Here is a 23,977-nt window from a genome sequence, read left to right as displayed (position 1 = left end):
TGAAAAAGAACACCATGTTTCCTCAAAATGTAACCAAGAGGAAGTATATAAATAATAAAAAGAAGCGGGCCCAAAACAGAACCCTGGGGAACCCCAGTGGTAACTGTTGATGTTCTTGATCTAAAATGTTTTAATTGAATACACTGAGTACGTCCAGAAAGATACGACCTAAACCAAGACAGTGGAATACCAGTGATCCCAATAGAAACCAGCCTGTCGAGAAGTATCTCATGTGAGACAGTATCAAAAGCAGCAGTCAAATCAAGAAGGACAAGTATGGTTAAAAGCCCAGAGTCAGCTGCCAACAACAGATCATTAGTTATTCTAATAAGAGCAGTCTCAGTGCTATGGTGAGGACGAAAGCCAGATTGAAATTGTTCATACAGATTATTATTAGAGAGATGTTCTTGAATTTGAATTGCAACACACTTTTCTATTATCTTAGATATAAACGGTAAATTAGAAATTGGACGGAGATTATCAAAGTTAAACGGATCAGCCCCAGACTTCTTAAGTATAGGAGTAATAATAGCAGATTTAAATGTACATTTTTAACCTTAGACTCAAAAAAAGTCATAAAACGGTCACATAAATCAGTGGAATACATATCAGATGGCAAAGAGTCAGGAGGTCGCAAAAACTTATTTACCATCGAAAACAAAAGTCTTGAATTGCCATTGCTGACTCCAATTATGTTGGAATAATAATCAGATTTAGCTTTGAACAATGCATTTTTGTAGTTTTGAACATGTTCAGCATACATCTCTTTATGAACAATAAGGCCAGACCTAACGTATAAACGCTCTAACCTACGACCTTTAGTTTTAAGTTCACGCAGTTCAGGTGTAAACCAAGGAGCTGAATGTACAAATGAAACAGTTCGAATTTTCACAGGTGCGAAATCATCTAAAATCGTAGTCAGTCCATCATTGTAATATAAAACCAGTTCATCAAATGAGGGTGGGATATTAAAATTCCAATGAAAATACACACCTGAGCCCAAATTTAGCATTTACACAGGCAAAATTATATATATATATATATATATATAACTAAACTAAAATGGGGTGCACAAGGGTTAAAAGACTATTACATTTAGACTGTTTTCTCTCCTTCTCACACGTGTGTTGTTGGTCGAGGGGTGTTCTTCACTATATTAAAAACTGTACTGTATACCCAGGACTATCACTCTCACTATGGATCTTTGTCTGAACTTGGACACCATTTTCATCTAGATCGGATTCCAATCGGATATGCACCAAATCGGATTTGGGCTGACAGTCTGAACGAGGCTTATATTCTGTCTCTGAGGTCAACTGCCTTTTCAAACAGACTCTTCTGTAAAATATTATTATTTGTCGTCGTTACCATGGCGACTAAACCAGCACTAGTTCGACTTGAGTTATTGTTGTTGTTTTACACAAGTAATTAAAATAGAGCTTAGTACTAAAATGAAATTTTAAAAAGACGTCACAACATATAAAACATGATATATCAATAGAGATAAATATATTTCTAAGTAACTGTTACATGTCACGCGTAAGATTTATCATGAAATCCTTTTCAATCTTTTTGGATGGCAACATTTAAAATTAATAAGAGAGAGAAAAAACTTTGCTTTGCATAATCTTGAACTGTAGATGAGGACCAGTACGAGTTGGATGGACAATAATCTGTTGTCTGTCGTTTTCTCCATGGTAACTGTTGCCCAACGGCTCTCTGTTTACGACCTTCAGCTCTTTCAGCGTCAACCACAAGTTACAAATGAGAAAACTGTCACGAACAAACAACACGTGGCATGATGATCTTTGAGTCGTAATTTAGCTACATAAACCAGCGCTACATACACGTCGAAGAAGAAGAAATCATTTGATCCCGCAACAATCAGAGGAAGCTTCCTAACCCGTGAGATGGTGGGGAAATGAAGATGGTTAAAGAAGAGATGGAGACCTCACAGGTTGAGTCTCTAAAAAGTTCATCACCTGAACGAACAAATGGTGAAAAAGGCTGTCAAATGTGGACGGAGAAAATCGATGAAGTAAGGGAATGTCTAGTATTTTTTTGTTACGCATATGCATTAATATTGTATAATGTATTATATTATGCGTATATCTTATGCTTCATAATTATGCTTAAGCACTATCAGAGAGCCTGAAATTACAGGCCATTCATTTCTGTCTATTCCTTTCCCTTCTTCCCACCTTTTTCCTTGGACCTACTCCATCACCTATTACTTTCACTGTTGAACATTCTGCCTCTGTTCAGATGAATTATGGGAATGTTAGCCCCAGCATCCTCACCCATGGCCTTTGTCATGTCCTCCACCTCTCCTGTGAAGAGACTGTTAGTCACATGACCTGTGGTGAAGGTGCGGCAGGCTTCGCTAGTCTCCACAGTAGTGGTCATGTGCAGTTCTATTATCCCGATGGCCGTCTAAGAGATCCATCTTTTTGTCAATCCTTCACCATCCGTTATGCCGGCCTCACCTCCACACATCTGCCAGGCAGACTGGTTGGCTGGGGACCTGGGGCCGTTCTCACCGTACTAGATGCAGAATTGAATCCTCTGGTTCATGCTGTGGAGCCCATGGATGTGAGGGTGTGCAAGGTGTGGCTTTAACGAAAACTTTTCAAACCATAGTTGATACAATTATACCTGGAATAATTTTTTAGTTAAATGAAATGTTGACCGTGTATACAGCATATGTGGTTCTCAACCAGGAGGCCGGGGCCCACTAGGGGACAATATGACTAAAATTAAAATACTTCTGCTTCTGATTGATTCCATAGTATTTTTTGTTCATTCAACATATCTTCTCGTATGTTCCACAGAAGCAAAAGTCATAGGCCTTATAGGTCTGGAACAAAATTTTCTTTTCTATCTAGACTATGCATTTAAAATATTTTAAATTAAGACAAAAACTTTCAAATAAAATCAATAAAGATATTTAATTTGATTGAAATTTAATTTAATTCATCCCCAAACTCTACAATTTGATGATTGAAATTATAATGATTTTAGTTATTTCTTTCTAACTTATTGTAATTTTGAACACTTCTAATTGCTGTAATTTGAAAAAGGGGGTATTTGTATTGTTGTGGGGGGCCTTGGAGTCAAAAAGGTTGAGAACCACTGGTGAAGAACTTGTACTGAAAGTGAATTAAAGAGACATATTTTCATCTGTCTGTGTCACAGATTTTGGAGCACTCTAATGAGCTTGTCACAGCTGGAGAGGGAAATGTATGTGTGTGGTGCCTCACACACTTGGTGTGTCGCAAACGGGTGGTGGAGGGTTTGGGGAGACAAGTTGTTTTCACACATCTAGCATTGATGACTAGCAGGACTCAGCAGGGCCTCAGAGCACTGGCTGCATATGGACGAGCTGTGGTTGTGGTGGACCTTACAGAGGGATGCATTATGGAGCACAAGAAGAACCTCCATTTAAGGTTTGTTTTTAATGTTTTGCATTAATTTACAGCTATTAAGGCCATGTTTACAAGGATTCAGTTTATGCTAAGCTATGGAATATATATCAAACCCAAACATTTTTTCTACTCTCTCCTCTCGCTTTCTTGTTGAAAACATTAATAATCCAACCAGTAACATTTATTATTAAATTTTAGCAATAAATGGAAGTGCAGACTGAATCCAAATATGCATGCATTTATTCTTGGATCATTCCTTTTTCTGATTATAGAGTCATGCAGTGATAATGTATTTTTGTAGGCCAACCTGAAAGTTAACATCACCCTGCCAGTAGGATTTTTCCACTGATTTTTGAATTATTGCATAAAATAAGCTCTGTGACCAACAAAGTTTATGACTCTTACACATTTTGTTCATTATGATAATCTTCACAAATGAACAGCTTCACAACTTTTATGAATTTTGAAGCCTGAATACAATTACCAGAAACTAAATGTTAACTCTAGGCTTTAAATACACTCAGCTATGGTCGCATGATTTCAACGTCACGTTAAGCCTTCAACAATTCTTTCAGTGTTTTTTTAAAAAAACATTTGTTTTTCATAAAAGTTTAAGTTAGAATAGTTTTGTAAGACCGTGACTGTAACACACTAGGGCTGTAGAAGCAGACTAGTGAGTAGATGAGTGTACCTGTTGGGTGAGATGTTTAATGTCCCTGATAACCTCTGTAGTCCCATTTAGCCACTTGTTAGCAACCGCCTTTTTCAAGACAAGTAGACGCCTTAAAAATCACAAAGGGGCCTTAATGATGTATGTTATGTCTTAGAAAATCTTGTGAAAATATCTTGAGTTTGCATCAAACACAGACCTTATTTTAGGCATTTAACCAAAAACCAAAACAGATTACTCATATCATTTAATTAAATATGTCATCCCTGCTCCACTATATTGGCTGAAAAAGTATTGGTCAAGGTATCTGGTTCGTTTCATTGGCTTGCCAAGGGAGCAACATACATGCACTCAGTTAGTTGGGAAAAGATTGGGATAAAATGGGTTAATTAAAATAGATGTTTATATAAAATCTTTACTCTTGTTCTATTAAATCATTGTCTTTTTTTAGGGAAATCACAGGGATGGTCTACTGTCCACTTAGGGATATTGTAGTTACTGCATCAGATATGACAATCCGAGTTTGGGGACCGGACTGGGAACTTCAAATGGCCTTTGTGGGACATACTGGTCAGAAAATTAACTTCACTGTTAATAAAGTATGAGTGATGAGTGACGATATTTGCAACTGCATTGTTGAAATTATGTTAAATATCAACAATGTAAACTAGCAGCACTTAAGACCTTTGTCAGTTCACAACAGTATTTCAATCACAATAGATTCTACTACCATCATGAGTGTGTGTTTTTCTGTCCTTTTTCCAGCTCTTGTCACTTCTCTAGTTCTGTGTCCTGTCTCTGGCCTGTTGTTGTCATCTTCCCTTGATGGAACTTTGAGATGCTGGAGACCAGAAGTTGGAGACCAGGTCCAGACTATATCCATTCCTAATGTGTGCCCACCTCCTCTAGTCATGGGAGGCCCAGATAGTGCTGGTATCTTCTTCTCATACTCCACCAACAGTGTGGACTTCTGGACCTTCAACTGCCTCTATAATCTACACTGCAGACTGGATGGGGTTCTGAGAGGTCCTGTCCGCCAAATCTTGACCCCACCAACCCCCCCTTCCTTCCGTGCCTGTGCAGTTTGTATCCATAGAAACAGCGATGTCACCGTTGTTGTGGCAGAAACGGGTGAAGTGCTCACCAGATTCCAAGCCAATGGAAGAGTAAGGTGTGCTGATTACTGTGTACCTAAAGAGATCTTACTGGTCCTCACGGAGGATGGAGTGGTAACTATTGCTAGTACATTGACCAGTCCAGTAACAATACTGGATGAGTGGCATGGGATAGAGCATTGGAATTGGTCAGGTGGGCAGATGCAAGCAAATATAGGCACAGTTTGCTACATGGTCTTATATAATGATGTTAAAGATATACAAATTGGACCGGAAGAATGGAGATCATTACAGATGCAGAGATCACACAAGCCAAAGAAGATAAAACTTCTAAATGATGCAAAAAACAGGTTTGTGTTTGTGGAAGATTTTTTTTTTTGCTCATAAGAGGTGTTTCAAAGTTCTTTTTCTCAACATTTGTTATTTCTTAATTTTTTTTATTTTAAGTAAAATAAGATACATCCTAAGCTTGTGTCTCTCTCACAGGTTTCTGGTTATACTGGGCCATTGTGGTGGTTGTGTGTCTGTGCTTAATATGCGTTCTGGCAAAATCCAGTTCAGAACTTTTGCTCACAACAACCAGAACATTAGCAGCATGCAGGCATACCCAAACAGTGGCTACCTGCTGACTGCAGGTGCACACACTTTTCACACACACTCTACTACATCATCACACTGCATTCAAACAGAGGAACTGCTGATGATAACCTTGATGGCTTTATATTGCAGGTGAAGATAAAGCTTTGCTGGTTTGGCGTGTGTTCCCATGTGCTCAGCAGTGTTTGAGTCTCCATTTCAGCGTGTTGTGTGACCTGCCTCCTGTTTTGATGGCACTGATGGGAACCCAACTCACCCTCGCCTTACAAGATCCTGAGAATGATACTTATAGCCTGGTGCAATATAGCTTAGAGAGCCAAAGCAGATCTGACCAGCAACCCAATGAAAAGCATCACAACAAAATCACAGGTTAGAGACAGTAAACTCTACTTTAGTAGAACAGAAAAAGGCACTAACAAAACTGTGGCAACAAAGACGGAAACATAATTCATGTATTTAAAAATTGTATTTCCATCTCTGTTGCAACAGTGTTGGACGTGTCTAAAATGACAGTACCCTTATGTACAAGTCATTGGTGTTTGGTGATGAGTTTTTGGCTCAAGGTCTGCATTTAAAGTCACACCAGAGGTGTTCAGCTGGGATCAGGACTTGGCTTTATGCAGACCAGTCAAGTTCTTCCACACTGACTGAATCAATCATGTCTTTTTGAACCTTGCCTTATACACAGAGGCACTGTCATGTTAGAATAGAAAAGGGTCCTGTCCAAACCGTTGCTATAAAATTAGAAGCACGCAATTCCCTAGAATATCATTATATGCTTAAACATTAACATTTGTACTCATAGAAATGACTAAAGTAGTCAAACATGTTCATTAGAAGGGGGTGACCCAATACTTTTGGCAAAATAGTGTATCTGATATTACAAAATAAGCAAACACAGTTTCCCAAAAAGTGTATAAAGATTTTAATTTGTGCTGATTTTAATGAAAAATTAAATTAATTAATTAACCAAACTTTATCGGATAAAAGTCCTGAATAAAAATTTCCTACTGAATTTTCATAAAAATCTCAATTGTCATAAATGGAGTTTATTTTTGTAATATCATGTTGAAATATGACCCAGGCATTGACAGGTTTCATGAGATAAAAGTATATCACGCAGACCCTCCTGAGATTCAGACAGTCTGTTTATGTTTCCCCAGGCCTCTGTGCTTGTCATCAACTGAGTATGTTTGCTTCAAGCAGTCAGGATGGGACTGTACGGATCTGGGATATGGAAAACCACCTTCTTAGGTTAGGACCTTAGTGCTACTTTTTGCTTGTAGTTGTGTATATTCTACAAAACAAAAAACAAAACTTTGATTATCATTACATACCAGTTTAATTTTGTGTTTCAGAATTCTTGAGCTGAATGCAGAGCCAGAGTGTTTGGCGTACTGTGAGAGTGGAGACCTGCTATTGGGCATCACAGGAGACCTCTATAGAATCCCCCCCACACAACTACTGCCTCTGGACTGCAGGACACAAGTACAGCTTAAAATGTTATCAGATGGCATTCAGATTATAAAAGGACTTTTAATCAAACTAATTGAAGAGTTGTCAGACTCTTGATGTCTTTACCAACACTGATGTTAAAAACAGTTCAGAGTAATGGCTAAAGAAAATAGTGTAGGTTTACTCAACTAAAGTTTACTCCAGAACAAAGGAGGTTCACACAAAATATAGTCTGTTTACACAAAATTAATTATTCATTTTGAATGTATTCACTTTACTCACCCACTTAGAAATGGGACTCTGAATTGCCCAAATCCTGGATCCCAATCATGAGCCACGAATGCAGGTAAATTTCTACTCAAATAACATACATTGCTACACATCCAAATCCTTACCCTTTGCTTTTAACATCTAACTCTAGGACAGAGAGTTGCCATATTACTAAAAATGATGGTCCTGAAAGTGATGATAGGATAAAAGATCCAGTAAGTATCAAATAAATGTAAGTGTGTGTGTGTGCATGTTTATGTGGTTTATGAGGACACAAATTTGTATAATGACATGGGTATGACAGAGGTATTACAATATGAAGGTGGTTTATGAGGACACTGCCTATGTCCCCGTAATTCAAAAGGCTTAAAAAACATACTAAATGGTGTTTTTTTGAAAATCTAAAAATGCACAAAGTCTCCTGTGAGGGCTAAGTTTAGGTGTAGGGTAGGTGTAGGGCAATAACACACACAGTTTGTTCAGTATAAAAACCATTACGCCTATGGAGAGTCCCCATAAACCACAAAAACCAACGTGTGTGTGTCAGAGCTCATCAATATGTTTGTCTTAAAGGAATTTGGGGCACTTATGGCAATACATAAAGATCTGGAATCCTTGCAAAAAGGAGACGTTGAGTGCAGAAGGAGAAAACCAGCCAACATTCAATACAAACGAGAGGCTTTCTACAATTACCTGGGTCTAATTTACAGGCAACCCCTTGATATAAGGGTAAGTTTATCATCAATCTACACTTTTACCGTCTTTTCAGACAATATTTTCCAAATAAATGAATTTGTGTAAATGACTGCTAATATGAAAATTTCACATCATTCATCTAGATTCCAGAAGAAGATATGTTTGATGTGTATGCTAAACTTTTTCCACCTAAACTCCCTGAGCTTCCTCTGAGCCCTTCCTCCTTCAACGACGGCTTATCCACGAGACTACATTCCCCTAAAACACAGGTGAGAGAATGTTTATTAAATACATATGAGTTGTTTTATTACAAAATTATAATTTTACATACACAATATATCCATTACTAGTCTACTGTATATGTATTACCCAATAGAGACATTCGTTGCTTAAAAATATATAGTATTTTTCTTTGTATTGTGTGAATCACACAATAAGGTGACCAGACGTGCCACTTCCCTTTGACATGTTCTGCCCAGGATTTCTATATTGCCTAAAATAACCAGGTTTGGGCTCTTTGATGTCATATAGGGTGGTGATGGCGCAGTGGATAAGACAAATGCCTTTGGTGTGAGAGACCCGGGTTCGAATCCACTGTGAGACACCAATGTGTCCCTGAGCAAGACACTTAACCCCCTAGTTGCTCCAGAGGCGTGCGACCTCTGACATATATAGCAATTGTAAGTTGCTTTGGATAAAAGCGTCAGCTAAATGAATAAATGTAAATGTATATAACGATCGATCTGCACCGCGAAAACAGCCAAAACCTGGTTATTTTAGGCAATTTAGAAATCCTGGGCAGAACATGTTCACGGTAAGTGGCACGTCTGGTCACTATATCACACAATCTAGTTTTTTCCCATGGAAAAAATTAATATAGGATATGCATAGTCCTTAAAGGTTTAGTTCACCCAAAAGTGAAAATCCTGTCAATAATTACTTACACTAATTTTTCTTTTATGCCAAAAATCATAAGGACATTAAGTAAAGATCATGTTCCATGAAGATATTTTGTAAATTTTCTACTGTAATTATATCAAAACTTAATTTTTTGATTAGTAATATGCATTGCAAAGAACTTAATTTGGACGACTTTAAAGGCAATTTTCTCAATATTTAGATTTTTTTGCACCCTCAGATTCCAGATTTTCAAATAGTTGTATTTCGGCCAAATATTGACCAGTCCTAACAAACCATACATCAATGGAAAGCTTATTTATTCAGAAAATATTATTCTTATAATATTTTCTGAATAAATAATTCTTATAATATGCTTATTTATTCTTATTTATTTTGAATAATTGACCCTTATGACTGGTTTTGTGGTCCAGGGTCACAGAATACTTTTTGTGCGCAAAGAAAACAAAATCAATGACTTTATTCAACGATTTCTTCTCTCATCGATAATGGCAGAGGACTGTCCCAGAAGAGAAGAAATTGTTGAATAAAGTTGTTGTTTTTGTTTTCTTTACACACAAAAAATATTCTCGTCATCCCTACTAAAATGATGTGCCTTGATCATGGTAGGACCCTTGCTGTCTATAGAGGGTCAGAGAGCTCTCAGATTTCATCAAAAATATTTAAATTTGTGTTCCGAAGATGAACGAAGGCCTTACGGGTTTTGATCCACATGAGGGTGAGTAATTAATCACAGAATTTTCACTTTTGGGTGAACTATCCCTTTAAGTTCCTTAAAAATATCTTCATCAGGTTTTGAAGAACTTAAAATTCTAGTTTTGTATGAATGCACAGTGTACGCAGAGGGGAGAAATAACTGAATAAAAAAATGGAATGTTTTTTTTTTCTCTTGTCATGAGCAGAGGGAACTAGATGAAGTGCAACGCTTGTTTAATGAAGAGGAGGAGAAGAAGAAGAGGGAAAAGGCTGACATGCATCTCACTCCCGTCGTAAAGAATCCATCAACACAGAAGAGCCCTCTTCCACCTTCACCAGTGGCAGAGACACTCTTATACCCTGTTAGGATATTTTTTTGTGTGTTTATGTTCAGTCTAGTCACATGTATTTGAGTAAAATAACAAATCATATAAGGATTAACTAAGTTGCGTAAAGATGTGATTACACAAGTATGTGACCGCATTTTAAGAAAAGAAAGGAATGCTATAACATTACCACTTCATCTTGTACTCTTTTTAATTTGCTCTATGTTTACAGCCACAAAAGCCCCTTCCACCAATAAAGAGTCCTAGACCCCCTCTGACTCTACCCTCCAAGCCTGCCCCACCTTTACTCACCTCTGTCCCTCCCTCACCCTCTCCCACCTCACATCTACCAGAGTTCCTCCTGCAGTTTGTGGATGAACAGTGGTTTCAGAAGATGTTTCCTGATCTGAGTGTAAGTTGAATACAAACACAATGAGCCAATCGTAAGGACTCTTCCCATTCCTACGTACTCTTTATAAAACAGTATACACTTCTCAGTCTCCTAATTTATGCTTTATTCTCATTTATCCTTGCAGTGTATTTCGAGTTCTTTAAGTCCTAAGGAATTCTGCAAGCATCTGTTGAGTTTCATGATGTCTTGCAGCATGGCTCAGAAGAATAGCATCCTGAATGCATTACTTATGCTAATACAGCAGGAGGTGTTAGACAAAGAATCTTTCAGTACAGGACTGCTGGTTTGCCTGGAAAACTGCATTCACAAAAACATGGTAAAACAAATTGTGATACTAGAATAAATCCATACAGGCATAGCTGAAAATGCATTTTAGTAGCAACTTCTAAAGTTTGAATTTAATTTCATGTATGAATACAGATCATATAAATTGTATGAATTCTCTGTCAACACTACAGATGAGCCTATTTAATATAAGAACATGTGATTATTGTTTTGCAGTCAAGGGAGGAACAGCATTTTGTCGGTGAGCTGTTGAATGTGCTGATGTATCAGAGTCCTGACGGTTTTGACACCATTGTGGAGCTACTCACCATGTTGGCAAATAAAGAAGCTGATCTTAAGTAAGGAATATTGCATGTTTAACACAATACAAAATATAATGTAAATGTTTTTCAATGGCCTACTTTAGTAGCAACTGCAGAACACCCCCAGTTATTGAAAAGTTGCTTTCATGTTTGCTTTTTGAGTGTTAACAAACTGTCTCCACCAGTTTAAAAAAAAAAACCCAAAGTGACACCCAATTGCCATATATATGCAGGGATTAACCAATCTATTATTATATCTCTGGCAGGGCTTTAGTACTGTGTGTGTTGCAAAGGTTGGGTGTGGAGGAAGCTGAACTATGGTTGTGTCCAGAATTAGAGTCCTGGAACTCCCTCACAAAGCATAAGCCTAACCAGCACCACAGTCTTCGAGAAATGGCCAGTCACTGGCTGCTTACCTGGACCAGAAAGTACAAGGTATGGAGCAGATATCAGATTGGTAGAGATATTTTTGAGGAGAACAAAAGTTTTTATTTGAATTGTATTTGTATTGTGCTTCACAGGTGCACAGTGGGTCTGTGTTCCTACGCAGTGAAGGAATACAGAGTGTGTTCGCACCTGTGGAGGTGCTCAAATATTTCTGCTCTGTGCAAAAAGGCAAACAGACTCGACCACCTCCACCAGAGGGCAGGAAAGATGCTGTCATCGTGCCTTCAGACTTGCCTAGGTACAATATGTCATACTAATACAGGGACTCTCACTATCATTTGGTTTTGTCTGTTGTATATTATTAATGAGCGTATCTACATTCCAAATGTATTGCGAATTTATCTCAAGAACCTTACATTCACATCCAAAGTTTTTTCTCTAGTCTGTTTAGAAATAAGATTAACAAATGTTTAAAAAAACCCAGCAAAACTGGTCTTATTCAACCTCAAAAAAGATCCTCATATTAAAATACTGAATGCATGTGTGTTTAAATAGTTTGCATAACCAAGAAATGCTCTTTAAAATAAGTGTTGCCTGTGTTTAAAATGATGAGAAATGTATCTGTTTTTGTTTAGACTGAAGCCAATTCAGCGCCTGGGAGAGACATACAGCATGTCTAGGATACGGGAGCCTCAAGGTTAGAATACATTTCAGTCAGACTTTCAGTATTCATTTGTTGAACACCACTATCAATCTGTTATGCCTGTGGCATTAAAATATGTTAAGGAGTTTGTTTCTAATGTTCAGTTCAAGTGGAAAGCTAACTTATGCAGAAAAGCAGCCTCAAAGGAATATGGAAATTATTCTTTCACTCTGCAGTTTTGCTATACTGTAATTTAGTATACTGAACTGTATCCAAGGTTTTGTTTTATCCAGTCATCTTCATTATAAACCAACAGGACATCTGCTGCCACCATTGCCATATCGACCTGTGCTGATGGATTTCCCACGGTTCCTCTCTCTACCAATGGCTCATGTCACACTTTCTTCATTCCCCTTTTCACTGGATTTTCAGAACTTCAAACGCCCCTCACCACAAAGATACTTCTTCCTGGAACACTCCTATGTACAATATTACAGATAGTTATTTCCAAAAGCATTGCATACAAGCTGTGATAGACTGTTTCTTTGATGCATCAAATGACACAAATCTAAAAGTGTTATCAAACTAACTTGATCTTGAAGTTTTTTAGAACATACTTGACAGTTGAATGTTTGAGACATATGGCTTGTTTTATTGTGGAAGGATATACAAAGTCAATGCTACACTGTAAAAAAGAAAAAAAAAGTTGACCAAACTTAAAAGTTTAAGGTAACTATCTTCAGCAGATTTTTGAGTTCTCAACTCATTTTTTAGGACATTTCTCAACTTTTTGTTGTATAAACTTAAGTTGAGAAAACTCACAAATCTGCTGAAGCTGGTTGCCTTAAACTTTTAAGTTTGCAACTTTTTTTTTTTTTTTTTTTTTACAGTGTAGTGCTTTGAAAAGCAGTTGGCTTTACATGACACCGTTTTGAGCACTGGGGAAGTTATGTAATCAAATAAAATTTTTAATTACATTAAGTATTAAAAATATTTTCCAGGACAAAAAAAACTGCAATGCAAAATTACTTTTTGTTTTTTGCATGGGTACCCTGTTAAATTATGTGTGTGAATATTAATTGAACACCAGTCATCAAAGGATAGTTCAACTAGAAATGGAAATTCTGCCTGAATATTTTTTATGAAGTCAAAATCATATAGATTATATGGAATGACTTGAGGGTGAGTTTTTAATTTCCCAGTAAATTATTCCTTTAGGTCTTGATTTCCTTCATGAGACATTGAACACTGTCAGATTAAATTAGATTTAGTTCACACCAAACCCAAATCGGACTTTTTTGCCCAAATGTGACCCACATCTTATTTTCTTATGACAGTTTGAACAGCACAAATCCGATTTTTTTTTCAAATCAGGCCCAGGCCACTTTCATGTGGGGTCCTAAATCAGATATATATATGATGTTTTGCAATGCGACTTCAGTCTGATTGGCCATTTAAATGACAATGTGAACAACAGCGCAAAAAAAATCCTATCTGAGCATTAAGACCTGCAGTGTGAACTAAGTCTTAGAATCTCGAGAAAGCAGATAAGATTGAAAAGCGTTTCACACCATAGAACCTGAACATTTTAAATATTCACAAAAAAAATGGGTTAATTTTTTTTTTGGTAGCATAGAAAATTCAGAAAAGCCAACACAAGTTTAGTTTAAAAAAAAAAATTAAGAGGTGTCTTGGTTCCTTCTGTTGGTGCTTGCCATAAACATTGCTCTATTACAGTACGATTTAAGGCAATAAAACCCATACATTATGCACAACACTGCAAACAAATGCAAATCAAAATCATTTCAATATAATGCTATGGTTTCCACTAGCAAGACTTTTTATATGACTGTGTGTATATGCTAAGGTTTGCTATTACTGAATAAGCTTGGCAACCACAAGTAAATTCTCCATGAGTAGTAAAAACAATCTGAAAGTACTAGTTTAAGCATAGTTTTGATTGTCACACTCATTAAGAGAGTGCGCTTTGGGACATTCACCCCCTAATCATCCACAGTCAAGTCTGGGCTATAGTTTAGAAGGTCAGAGGTCACAAGAAGGTCCCGGGATCGTCCTCTCAAGTTCAGAACCTCATCTAGTAACCTCAGCGTCAAGTCTCTGCTCTCAGACTCCTCTAGCAGAGGCCAATCCAGCAGCTGAGCACTAGAGGGGAGAGCTGGCAGCCCAGGCTCATATTCCTCCAGTGGGTTGGGATAGAGCAGCAGACGAAGAGAAGGGATTGCTGCCGCTGTACGGGCCAGGGAAAGCAGTCCCACTCTAGAGAGCGGGTTTAAGGCCAGTCTTAAGCTACGTAAAGCCCGACAGCAGGACAGGGAGGGAAGAAGAGCAGCCAGGAGAATGTCTGAGAGGCCACAACCACAAAGTGAAAGCTGGCACAGAGAGCTTTCGGCTTGAGCTAAGAGACGGCGCAGAGAGGGCAGGGACGATTCATCAAGCCAGTTCTCACTCAGGTCAAGTTCTCTCAGGAATGGAGCATGCTGGCTGCAGGAGAGGTAGGCCAGGTCAGTGGAGGTCAGGCACAGGTATGGCAGCTCTAGTACCTCCAGAGGCTGGGAAAGAGAGCTGCAAACAGGAGAGAGAAAATTTAAGCAGTTTTCAAGCAGGCTGTCAAATTAATGACTCTAAAATATCAAACATATACCAAAAATATATAAAATAGTGTAATGTATTTATATTTATATATCTATATTTTGCCCCAGGACTCCTCTATGATATTAGTTTTATCATTTCTTTTTCTACATGCTGGTCAAATCTTATGAATTTTGTTGGTTAATGTTTCAACATGACTTGTTAAAACATTTTTGTTATTATTAGAAATAATAATAATAAAAGATCATACTACACTAGATACGTTTTTTCCCCCAAAAAATATCTTCTACTGAGGCTTTATCATTGTAATATAATAACAAATGTATCACCCTGGCATTTTTTGACAGTTTGAAATAATTGTAATTAAATTGTTAAATATATTTCATTAATTAAAGAAATTATTTAAAAATAATAATTTGCCTTTTGGCTTGCTTAGTGGGGACACTAAGTCATTGCAGCAAATCGAAGTAACATCGCATCAAGCTGATTTACTGCTGAATTTAATTTGTTTATAATTTATGAATTTTACATCGACATGAACTGGATTTAATCAACATTAAAATGACTCAAGCTGGACAACAAAGCTACCACTTTCAGTTAAGCTGCTTATCACTGAATTGAACTTAATGATAAATAACTGATCAACTTTACGCAGTTATTAAACTGAACTGATTAAACGCTAAACTGACTGGAGCTGAATAAAGACACCACTGTCTTTTTAGAGCTGCTTTACAGCAGAATTTGAATTTTGTCATATATTTGATGAAGTTTGGATCTCTGATTCTGTTTTGTCCCCGTTTAATACCCTGAAAATGTTTTGAAACAATCTGTTGTATAAAGCACTAAATAAAAAGGTGACTTGAATTCAGGAATTTAAAATCCTTACAGAAGAGGTTTATTCACGATTGCATTAATTGCATTTTTTATTTGATAAATTAATAGATCTGGACCAAAAAAAAAAAGTAAAATAATGAAATGTACAGGTTGTAGGAGTGTATGAGTGGACTTGATAAACAAAGCTGTTTAATCTGCGTGTATGAATGTACCTGAGCAGCAGACGCAGGTGTCCTGGCAGTCGGAGTGCAGTCAGGCATAATCTCTTTAGTCTCTTCAGTGAACCCAGTCCTTTAGACATGTCCTGAAGTGCCCCCTGCTGGCCAGGCTGCGTGCGCTGTAAATCCAAGTTACAGTAATGCAGTCTCAGAGAGTGCAGCTGTGGAAAGGGAGCTAACAGTGGAAGCAGCATAGCCAGGCCTGACACTCCAAGGCTGGAGTAGCGGATGTCCACACCGAGGAGATGCTGCTGAGGCAAGAGACCCAACAAGGAAGCTATGGAGTGTGCTGAGAGTTCCTCCACACGGAGGTAGCGGCAGTGGAGCCGCAGTGGACCCGGTTGACTAAGGGCATCACGGACACGCTCCCAGGAACGGGAATTGACAAAAAGGTCAGCCCTGACATGGACCATAACTACCTCATCCCAGTCTCTGTCGCATAAATTACTGTTATTACTGCTAGTGTTTGATTTTCCCTCAGACAAAGTCTTTCTTCTCTGGATCTCCATCCTCCTCCTGACACCCTTTACTGACTCATCTCCTGGAAACATCCGTTCATTAGTTCTGCACTCCATCTTCTCCACTTCTTCCACTCTGTGTCCTCCCTGACTCCCTTCACCACTATTGCCGCACCCTACCTTGCCCCGGTCTCGCTTAATGGTGCCCCGGTCACGTTCTGCTTCCAGTCCTCTTTTTCTCTCTCTTTCTCCATCTCTCCTGTGAGCCCTGGAGGCAGCAGATCGAGCTTGTAGCACCATTGAGCAAAGGGCAACACTGAGGGACCATCCACCCATCGAGTCCTCAACTCTCCCATTCTCACACTGAAGTCCACTGAGATCCAGCATCTGCAGGCAACACCTGGTAAGAGAGGGACGTAAGAGAGCTTGTAAATAATTGGATTGGATTCAATTTATTGTCATTGCACATGTAGGTACAAGGCAACGAAATGCAATAAAGAAGAAATACAGCATAACATGAGGAAAGAGAGGAGAAAAAAAATTGTCCTCACACTACGCTCCTGGACGAGAGTGCAGTGTGAGAACAGACAAAAACCTCAGCATAAAGCACAGTCAACACAGGAACATAACTTGCATAGTAATCCTAGTTCAGACGAAACAGCCATCCGGCCAGCAGCCATTACAGCGCAAACACACGGACCCGTTATCACTTACAGGATGAAGCGACGAAGGCGTGGGATGGGGGTAGGGAGGTGTATGAGTGTGTGTATGTGTAAGTTCGTGTGAGTTCGTATGCCTTGAAATCCGTTTCGCCAGCACTCCAAACCAGTCGACTCAGTTCGCAGGTTGTGATGCGACATAGCAATTGCCATGGAAACGACCTTGGACAGAGCACAAGCGCCCGACAATAACAAGGTGTTTGATGGGGGGAGGGAATGGAAGAAAGAGCGTCTCCCTGCAGTATTCACCGGAGAGTTGATACCAGAGCGGCCTTGCCAAGCCGTTCTGTTGTGGGAAGCCGGAAAGAGATAAGATTGTTTTGTCTTAGGGCGAACAGCTGTCTTCCAGTTTCACAGCTATTCTCATTGTCCATTCTGATCTGCTTGTCCATCAATTTTTCTTTCCAAAGCTGAGAGCTTAGCCGTGATCAAATCCATATTGCGGTTAATCGCCTCTGTCTCCGAGGCGACCGCTCTGCCTACAGCCTCCATCATGACGGGCAGCCGTGAGAGGTTTTGGATAGCCAGTCCCGTCTCCTTAATTTTCTGATAATTTAGGGCAACGCCTAATCCAAATAGCAGAAACCCAGTTATCATTGTTCCGAATAAGAAGATGTCTTCAATGTCCGCCACGGAGAGAGCCGCCAGACACACGACCCGCCATCTCTCCCATGCGTCCATCGTGTAGCCAGCAGCAAACGTCCCAGCGGGACATTCCGGTTCTCCAGATCCCGCTTTCCTAGTCGAGAAGATGGTGTCAATTGCGTTAAGAGACCAGTTGATCAGATCCATAATTTCGGTTTTGTAAATAGTGCAGCGAGAGTCTCTTAAGAAGGACAGGACAATACAAGAGAGCAAGCAGGGAAGTTCAGGAGGGAGGGAGGGAGGGAAGAAAAATGCGACCGCCTTCGAACAGAGCCAAACGAGAATCGAAAATAATGCTTGAATACATATGAAAGATTCAATATAAACCAACACAAAAAGACAGTGATACAGAGAAAACAAAATGACTGTGAAACACTGTGTATACACACAAATTTAAACTTGCGCAGAATCTTTTATTCTTTATAACATTCAATGAAATAAAGGCTGCCTGCAAGTGCTGAGAAGTTTTTGTTACCTCTACAGAAATCTTGGTCCATTCCTTGCTCGAAAAGGCTTCCAGATCACTGATAATCTTTGGATTTCACGTTGCTACTGCTTTCTTCAAATTCCACCAAATATTTTCAATGAGATTTTAGTCTGAAACTGAGCTCAAGAACATTCTACGACTGATTCCTGAACCAAGCATAAGTAGATTTGGATGTATATTTTGGGATGGCTGTCCTCCTGTAGGAAAGTCTATTGATCTCCAAGCTTCAGTCTTTGCACCGAAGGCAGTAAAATCTTTGCCAAAATGTTCTGATAATTCAAGGAATCCATGATGTCCTTCATAAAGTCAAGATTTACACTTCATGCAAAAGCAAAGCACCCCCATAACATGAAGGTGGTGTTCCTCTGCTCATAAGCTTTGCCTTTTTGGATCCAGACATACTGCTGATCCATGGGTCCTAAAAGTTCTAGTTTGGTCACATCACTCCATAAAACATTCTTCCAGACCTCAACAGGTTTTTGCAAATGAATTTTACCATATTCAAGTTTGCCTTTTATGTTTTCCTGTTCAAGAGGGGTCGGCATGATATCTCAACATGGAGGCCATGTTTGTCTAGTGTTCCTCTTGTACTTGCATTTAAATGTTTTTTCCTCCTTTCATCAGGCCATCCTGCAAGTCTTAGACAGTAAACTGTTGTTGTTTTGTTTTTATCTCAGTTGCACTAATCAAACATTTTATTCCCCTGGATGATATTGTGCTTTTTCTTCAATAATAAGACTGTCAGCTGTCTTTAGAAACTTTTAATGTAATAAAACAAATTGTTCTCTATAACTTTTGTGGCCATATTTGCTACTCAACTTTAGCATGGGCTAAATGTATGTGTGTAACAGCTCAAGCCAACTACATTTTGTTATAGAGTTTCTAAAGAATAATTATGCACAGCTGTATTACAAATAAACAAACAAATAAATAAATAAATAAAAATCCCATGACAAACACATTACATTATATATTGACTATCACTTTGAATTTAGATGCAATTAAAAAAATCTTTAGAAAAGCTTACATTTGTAAATTAAAAAGTTTAAATTGCAATTGTATAAATTGTATTTATTTTTAATATTTTATCTTTTAATTACATGCTTCACTCCCAACTATTTTTCATATATTATTTGTCATCCATGTGTGCCTCATTAACTTGTTTACTACTAGTTTGGTGAAAGGAGCAGAGCACCTATATTTATCCATGCTGCTCTGCATCTTTAAAGGTCGGAGACATGTCACATGCTATGATGACGAAATTAATTTCTATGTATAACATCCTGAGGTTGTCTTTTTTAATGGCACACTTTGTCATTAAAATGAAAAGCGTCGTGTAGACTCATCCGTACCTCTTGTCCGTCAGTCCCCTGACCACAGCCAGCAGCAGAGCCTGAACGCAGAGGCGGTTCGGAGGACACTCGCCCGATTTTCTGCTGCCTCCTGCGGTCAGTTTTCGCTCGGGCCACCGCTGGACGAGCTCACCGACGGCCAGAGGACGGCAGTGGCTGAAGGCGGCGTCCAGCAACGCTCGGTAGAGCTCCCGCGGCACACAACTCAACCAATACTGCGAAGAGCTGTGGTCGCTCACCACTTCCCGAGCACACAGGTTCACCAAAGACAGCACCATCCCTGCACAAATGAGGACAGCATCAGAGATTATTACTACAAATCAGCATCAGAACGAATAATTAACATGAGAGTAAAGAGCCGTCAAACCTTTTTCTCCAGAATGCCCCGAGAGCAACTAACAGTTACAAAATGATCTCCCTCATCACACTGTAATCCTGCATACTACGTTACATTCAATTAGACTCGTTTAACAGCCATCTGAATGTCACGAACGTCTTAAATGTCTACAACCCTAAATATAGGATTTAATATGCTCAGCATTTAGCGAGTTGTACATAATTAATGCCTGCTTTATGGCTTGAGAACAATACGCTGAACATGAGCAACGAACATGTAAAATGCAACTCTGTGCGATACAGATGAATCTTAAAAATGGTTTAAATGTCTGGAGTGTTTTTCCATGGAGTTCCGACTCCCTGTCCGATGTTTACGGCTGAATAGTCGCCCTTTGATGACGCAAAAAGACGCATTTATTTGGCGACGATCCCAAATAACAGCGACGGTATGTAGGAAAAAAAATACATAATACCTAAATACCTTCTGACAATAAAGAATTGGTTTTGCGTTTTCATAATATATACATTTTATCGCAAACAGCTTTAAGGTCAACAAATGGATTGTTAGTGGTTCATTTTATATTATAAGGCGAGCACACAGGTTTTTCTGTAAAGAGTGATTTTTATACTATACCTTTATCTTTTGATTTTAGTTTGGAAACTTCGTATGAGCAATATTGTATTTTTGTTTTGTTATAAAAATATTTAGTTCTCAAGAAGAGTCGTAATAAAACATTATTTTGTTTTTGTGCACAAAGCCAGGTATTAAAGAGTAAGTATTTCAAAATTAAGACAGAGTCACTGAAATGTAAGAGATAAAAGTGAATATTAAAGAGAGAGAGAGCAGGCGCAAATCCTGGCAGCGGCAGCTGGTCTCAGCGCCACTTCCTGCGGCAGCCCCAGATTCGTGGCAGCTGCCAAATTAGATTTTCGCTGATTTTGCTTTTTGCTCGGTAAAAACTACTCTGTTCTCAGTGGCGTGCGGTGGTGTTTTTTTTTTTAAATGACGATGCAAAGTTCCCACAATTGTATTACTATTATTATTATTATACATTTTTATGTATTAGCTGTCAGAGTTCGTGCCTGGAGTCCGATCGTTTGTCGACGTTTCTGCTGTAAACTACAGTTTTATTTTTAAATAAAAAAATTGATGATGTATACCAGCAAGCAGATGCGACCAGAACATGAACCCAATAAGCTACATTGCATAAGTATTTTCCCATAAAGAACATATAACTTATAAGATAAGGTGCCCAGCTGCCGCTAGTCAGTACTGTATGCACACGTACGCGCGCACACTTTTTTTTTTTATGTAACACTTTAGTTATTAACCAGTTGCTTGCATATTACTATATTATCTGTTTATTAGTACTCATAAAGCACATACTAAAGCTTTATTATGCATGACCATATTCTACATACCTTATAAAAATTATGGTACTACATACCAAAACTGTGTGTGTGTGTATATATATATATATATATACAGGTCCTTCTCAAAAAATTAGCATATTGTGATAAAGTTCATTATTTTCTGTAATGTACTGATAAACATTAGACTTTCATATATTTTAGATTCATTACAACACAACTGAAGTAGTTCAAGCCTTTTATTGTTTTAATATTGATGATTTTGGCATACAGCTCACGAAAACCCAAAATTCCTATCTCAAAAAATTAGCATATCATGAAAAGGTTCTCTAAACGAGCTATTAACCTAATCATCTGAATCAACTAATTAACTCTAAACACCTGCAAAAGATTCCCGAGGCTTTTAAAAACTCCCAGCCTGGTTCATTACTCAAAACCGCAATCATGGGTAAGACTGCCGACCTGACTGCTGTCCAGAAGGCCATCATTGACACCCTCAAGCAAGAGGGTAAGACACAGAAAGAAATTTCTGAACGAATAGGCTGTTCCCAGAGTGCTGTATCAAGGCACCTCAGTGGGAAGTCTGTGGGAAGGAAAAAGTGTGGCAGAAAACGCAGCACAACGAGAAGAGGTGACCGGACCCTGAGGAAGATTGTGGAGAAGGACCGATTCCAGACCTTGGGGGACCTGCGGAAGCAGTGGACTGAGTCTGGAGTAGAAACATCCAGAGCCACCGTGTACAGGCGTGTGCAGGAAATGGGCTACAGGTGCCGCATTCCCCAGGTCAAGCCACTTTTGAACCAGAAACAGCGGCAGAAGCGCCTGACCTGGGCTACAGAGAAGCAGCACTGGACTGTTGCTCAGTGGTCCAAAGTACTTTTTTCGGATGAAAGCAAATTTTGCATGTCATTCGGAAATCAAGGTGCCAGAGTCTGGAGGAAGACTGGGGAGAGGGAAATGCCAAAATGCCTGAAGTCCAGTGTCAAGTACCCACAGTCAGTGATGCTGGTGTTGGTCCACTGTGTTTTATCAAGGGCAGGGTCAATGCAGCTAGCTATCAGGAGATTTGGGAGCACTTCATGCTTCCATCTGCTGAAAAGCTTTATGGAGATGATTTCATTTTTCAGCACGACCTGGCACCTGCTCACAGTGCCAAAACCACTGGTAAATGGTTTACTGACCATGGTATTACTGTGCTCAATTGGCCTGCCAACTCTCCTGGCCTGAACCCCATAGAGAATCTGTGGGATATTGTGAAGAGAAAGTTGAGAGACGCAAGACCCAACACTCTGGATGAGCTTAAGGCCGCTATCGAAGCATCCTGGGCCTCCATAACACCTCAGCAGTGCCACAGGCTGATTGCCTCCATGCCACGCCGCATTGAAGCAGTCATTTCTGCAAAAGGATTCCCGACCAAGTATTGTGTGCATAACTGAACATAATTATTTGAAGGTTGACTTTTTTTGTATTAAAAACACTTTTCTTTTATTGGTCGGATGAAATATGCTAATTTTTTGAGATAGGAATTTTGGGTTTTCATGAGCTGTATGCCAAAATCATCAATATTAAAACAATAAAAGGCTTGAACTACTTCAGTTGTGTTGTAATGAATCTAAAATATATGAAAGTCTAATGTTTATCAGTACATTACAGAAAATAATGAACTTTATCACAATATGCTAATTTTTTGAGAAGGACCTGTGTATATATATACACTATCAGTGGCGCCTGCAGGTGTACGGCTTCATAAACACCACGAGGGCTCAGACTGACCTGAGATTTGTCCCGCAAACATTTCAGCAGTAAATTATAGGCCCGCCGTGTGTCCGGTATTTCTGTTGACTGAACCAACCATGCCATTAATAATGAATGTATCAGTCTTTTGCATGCCAATTTCTGCTTATAAACATTTCTCCAAATAGAAACAGAAAATCGTGCTGCACCTACTTCCACGAGATCGGGTTAGACTACAACAATTCATTGTAGCCTATTTTACAAATGGGAATACAACGAATTCATGACAACATTTTCTACATTCAAGCTACCCATCAAATTTATAGTGAAAATTTCTTTAAAATCATCTGGAATGCATTAAAGTAATTTTTAAAGCTGTTTTTAAAGCATTTGCTGCATGGATTAAAAAAATAGGCTAATAATTCACACATCAGACAAAATTGCGTTGCAGAAAATCCTTTAAATTTGAAGGTATTCAGAGCAGTGCAACAAAAAGATAAGAAAAAATATAATCGGGCCTGTTTTAGGATTTTCCTTATTTTTATATTTAAATAAAAAATAAAATATTAAAATAAAATATGTTTGTATTGTTACTGCCTTTTGTTATTATATTGGAATACATGTAAAATACGTAAAAACACTAACTTGATGAGATTTATTGGTTGTGAAAACAGAATATTACACAGTGTAAAATTACAAAATATAATTGTATTTGGCCTTTTTAATGTAATGTTTATTTAACCAGGGAAATGTGACAACAGTAATGTTAGATATGTATAGATGATAGATAGATATAGATATACAGTCATGGCCAAAAATATCAGCACCCTTGGTATATGATCAAAAAAGGCTGTGAAAATTAATCTGCATTGTTAATCCTTTTAATCTTTTATTTAAAAAAATCATAAAAATCTAACCTTTTATTGGATAATAAGAATTTAAAATGGGGGGAAATATCATTATGAAATAAATGTTTTTCTCAAATACAGGTTGGACACAATTATTGGCACCCCTAG

The 23,977-nt window shown here is 38.4% G+C and overlaps 2 protein-coding genes across 2 annotated transcripts; one reads left to right on the top strand and one right to left on the bottom strand.

Moving 5' to 3' along the window:
- Positions 1–1,927: 1,927 nt before the first annotated feature.
- wdr97 (WD repeat domain 97) lies at positions 1,928–12,867 on the top strand (the record flags this gene model as incomplete). The annotated part of the gene is made up of 19 exons (XM_079435432.1): positions 1,928–2,038; positions 2,266–2,607; positions 3,196–3,446; positions 4,547–4,665; positions 4,861–5,398; positions 5,697–5,845; positions 5,940–6,176; positions 6,971–7,061; positions 7,166–7,295; positions 8,106–8,261; positions 8,372–8,497; positions 10,049–10,204; positions 10,401–10,580; positions 10,705–10,896; positions 11,082–11,203; positions 11,434–11,602; positions 11,689–11,852; positions 12,190–12,251; positions 12,514–12,867. The coding sequence occupies 19 exons, from the start codon at positions 1,928–1,930 to the stop codon at positions 12,696–12,698; spliced, it is 3,480 nt and encodes a 1,159-aa protein (XP_079291558.1). The 3' UTR covers positions 12,699–12,867.
- A 221-nt stretch (positions 12,868–13,088) lies between these two features.
- LOC306879995 (leucine-rich repeat-containing protein 14) lies at positions 13,089–20,266 on the bottom strand. Its single transcript, XM_079433251.1, has 4 exons — positions 19,888–20,266; positions 19,521–19,800; positions 15,854–16,717; positions 13,089–14,780 (listed from the first exon to the last, which is right to left on the bottom strand). The coding sequence occupies exons 2-4, from the start codon at positions 19,796–19,798 to the stop codon at positions 14,201–14,203; spliced, it is 1,722 nt and encodes a 573-aa protein (XP_079289377.1). The 5' UTR covers positions 19,799–19,800; positions 19,888–20,266; the 3' UTR covers positions 13,089–14,200.
- Between the last annotated feature and the right edge of the window lie 3,711 nt (positions 20,267–23,977).

Source organism: Barbus barbus (assembly GCF_936440315.1).
Source record: "Barbus barbus genome assembly, chromosome: 2".
Taxonomy (NCBI): domain Eukaryota; kingdom Metazoa; phylum Chordata; class Actinopteri; order Cypriniformes; family Cyprinidae; genus Barbus; species Barbus barbus.
This window is presented reverse-complemented; position numbering and strand designations above follow the sequence as displayed.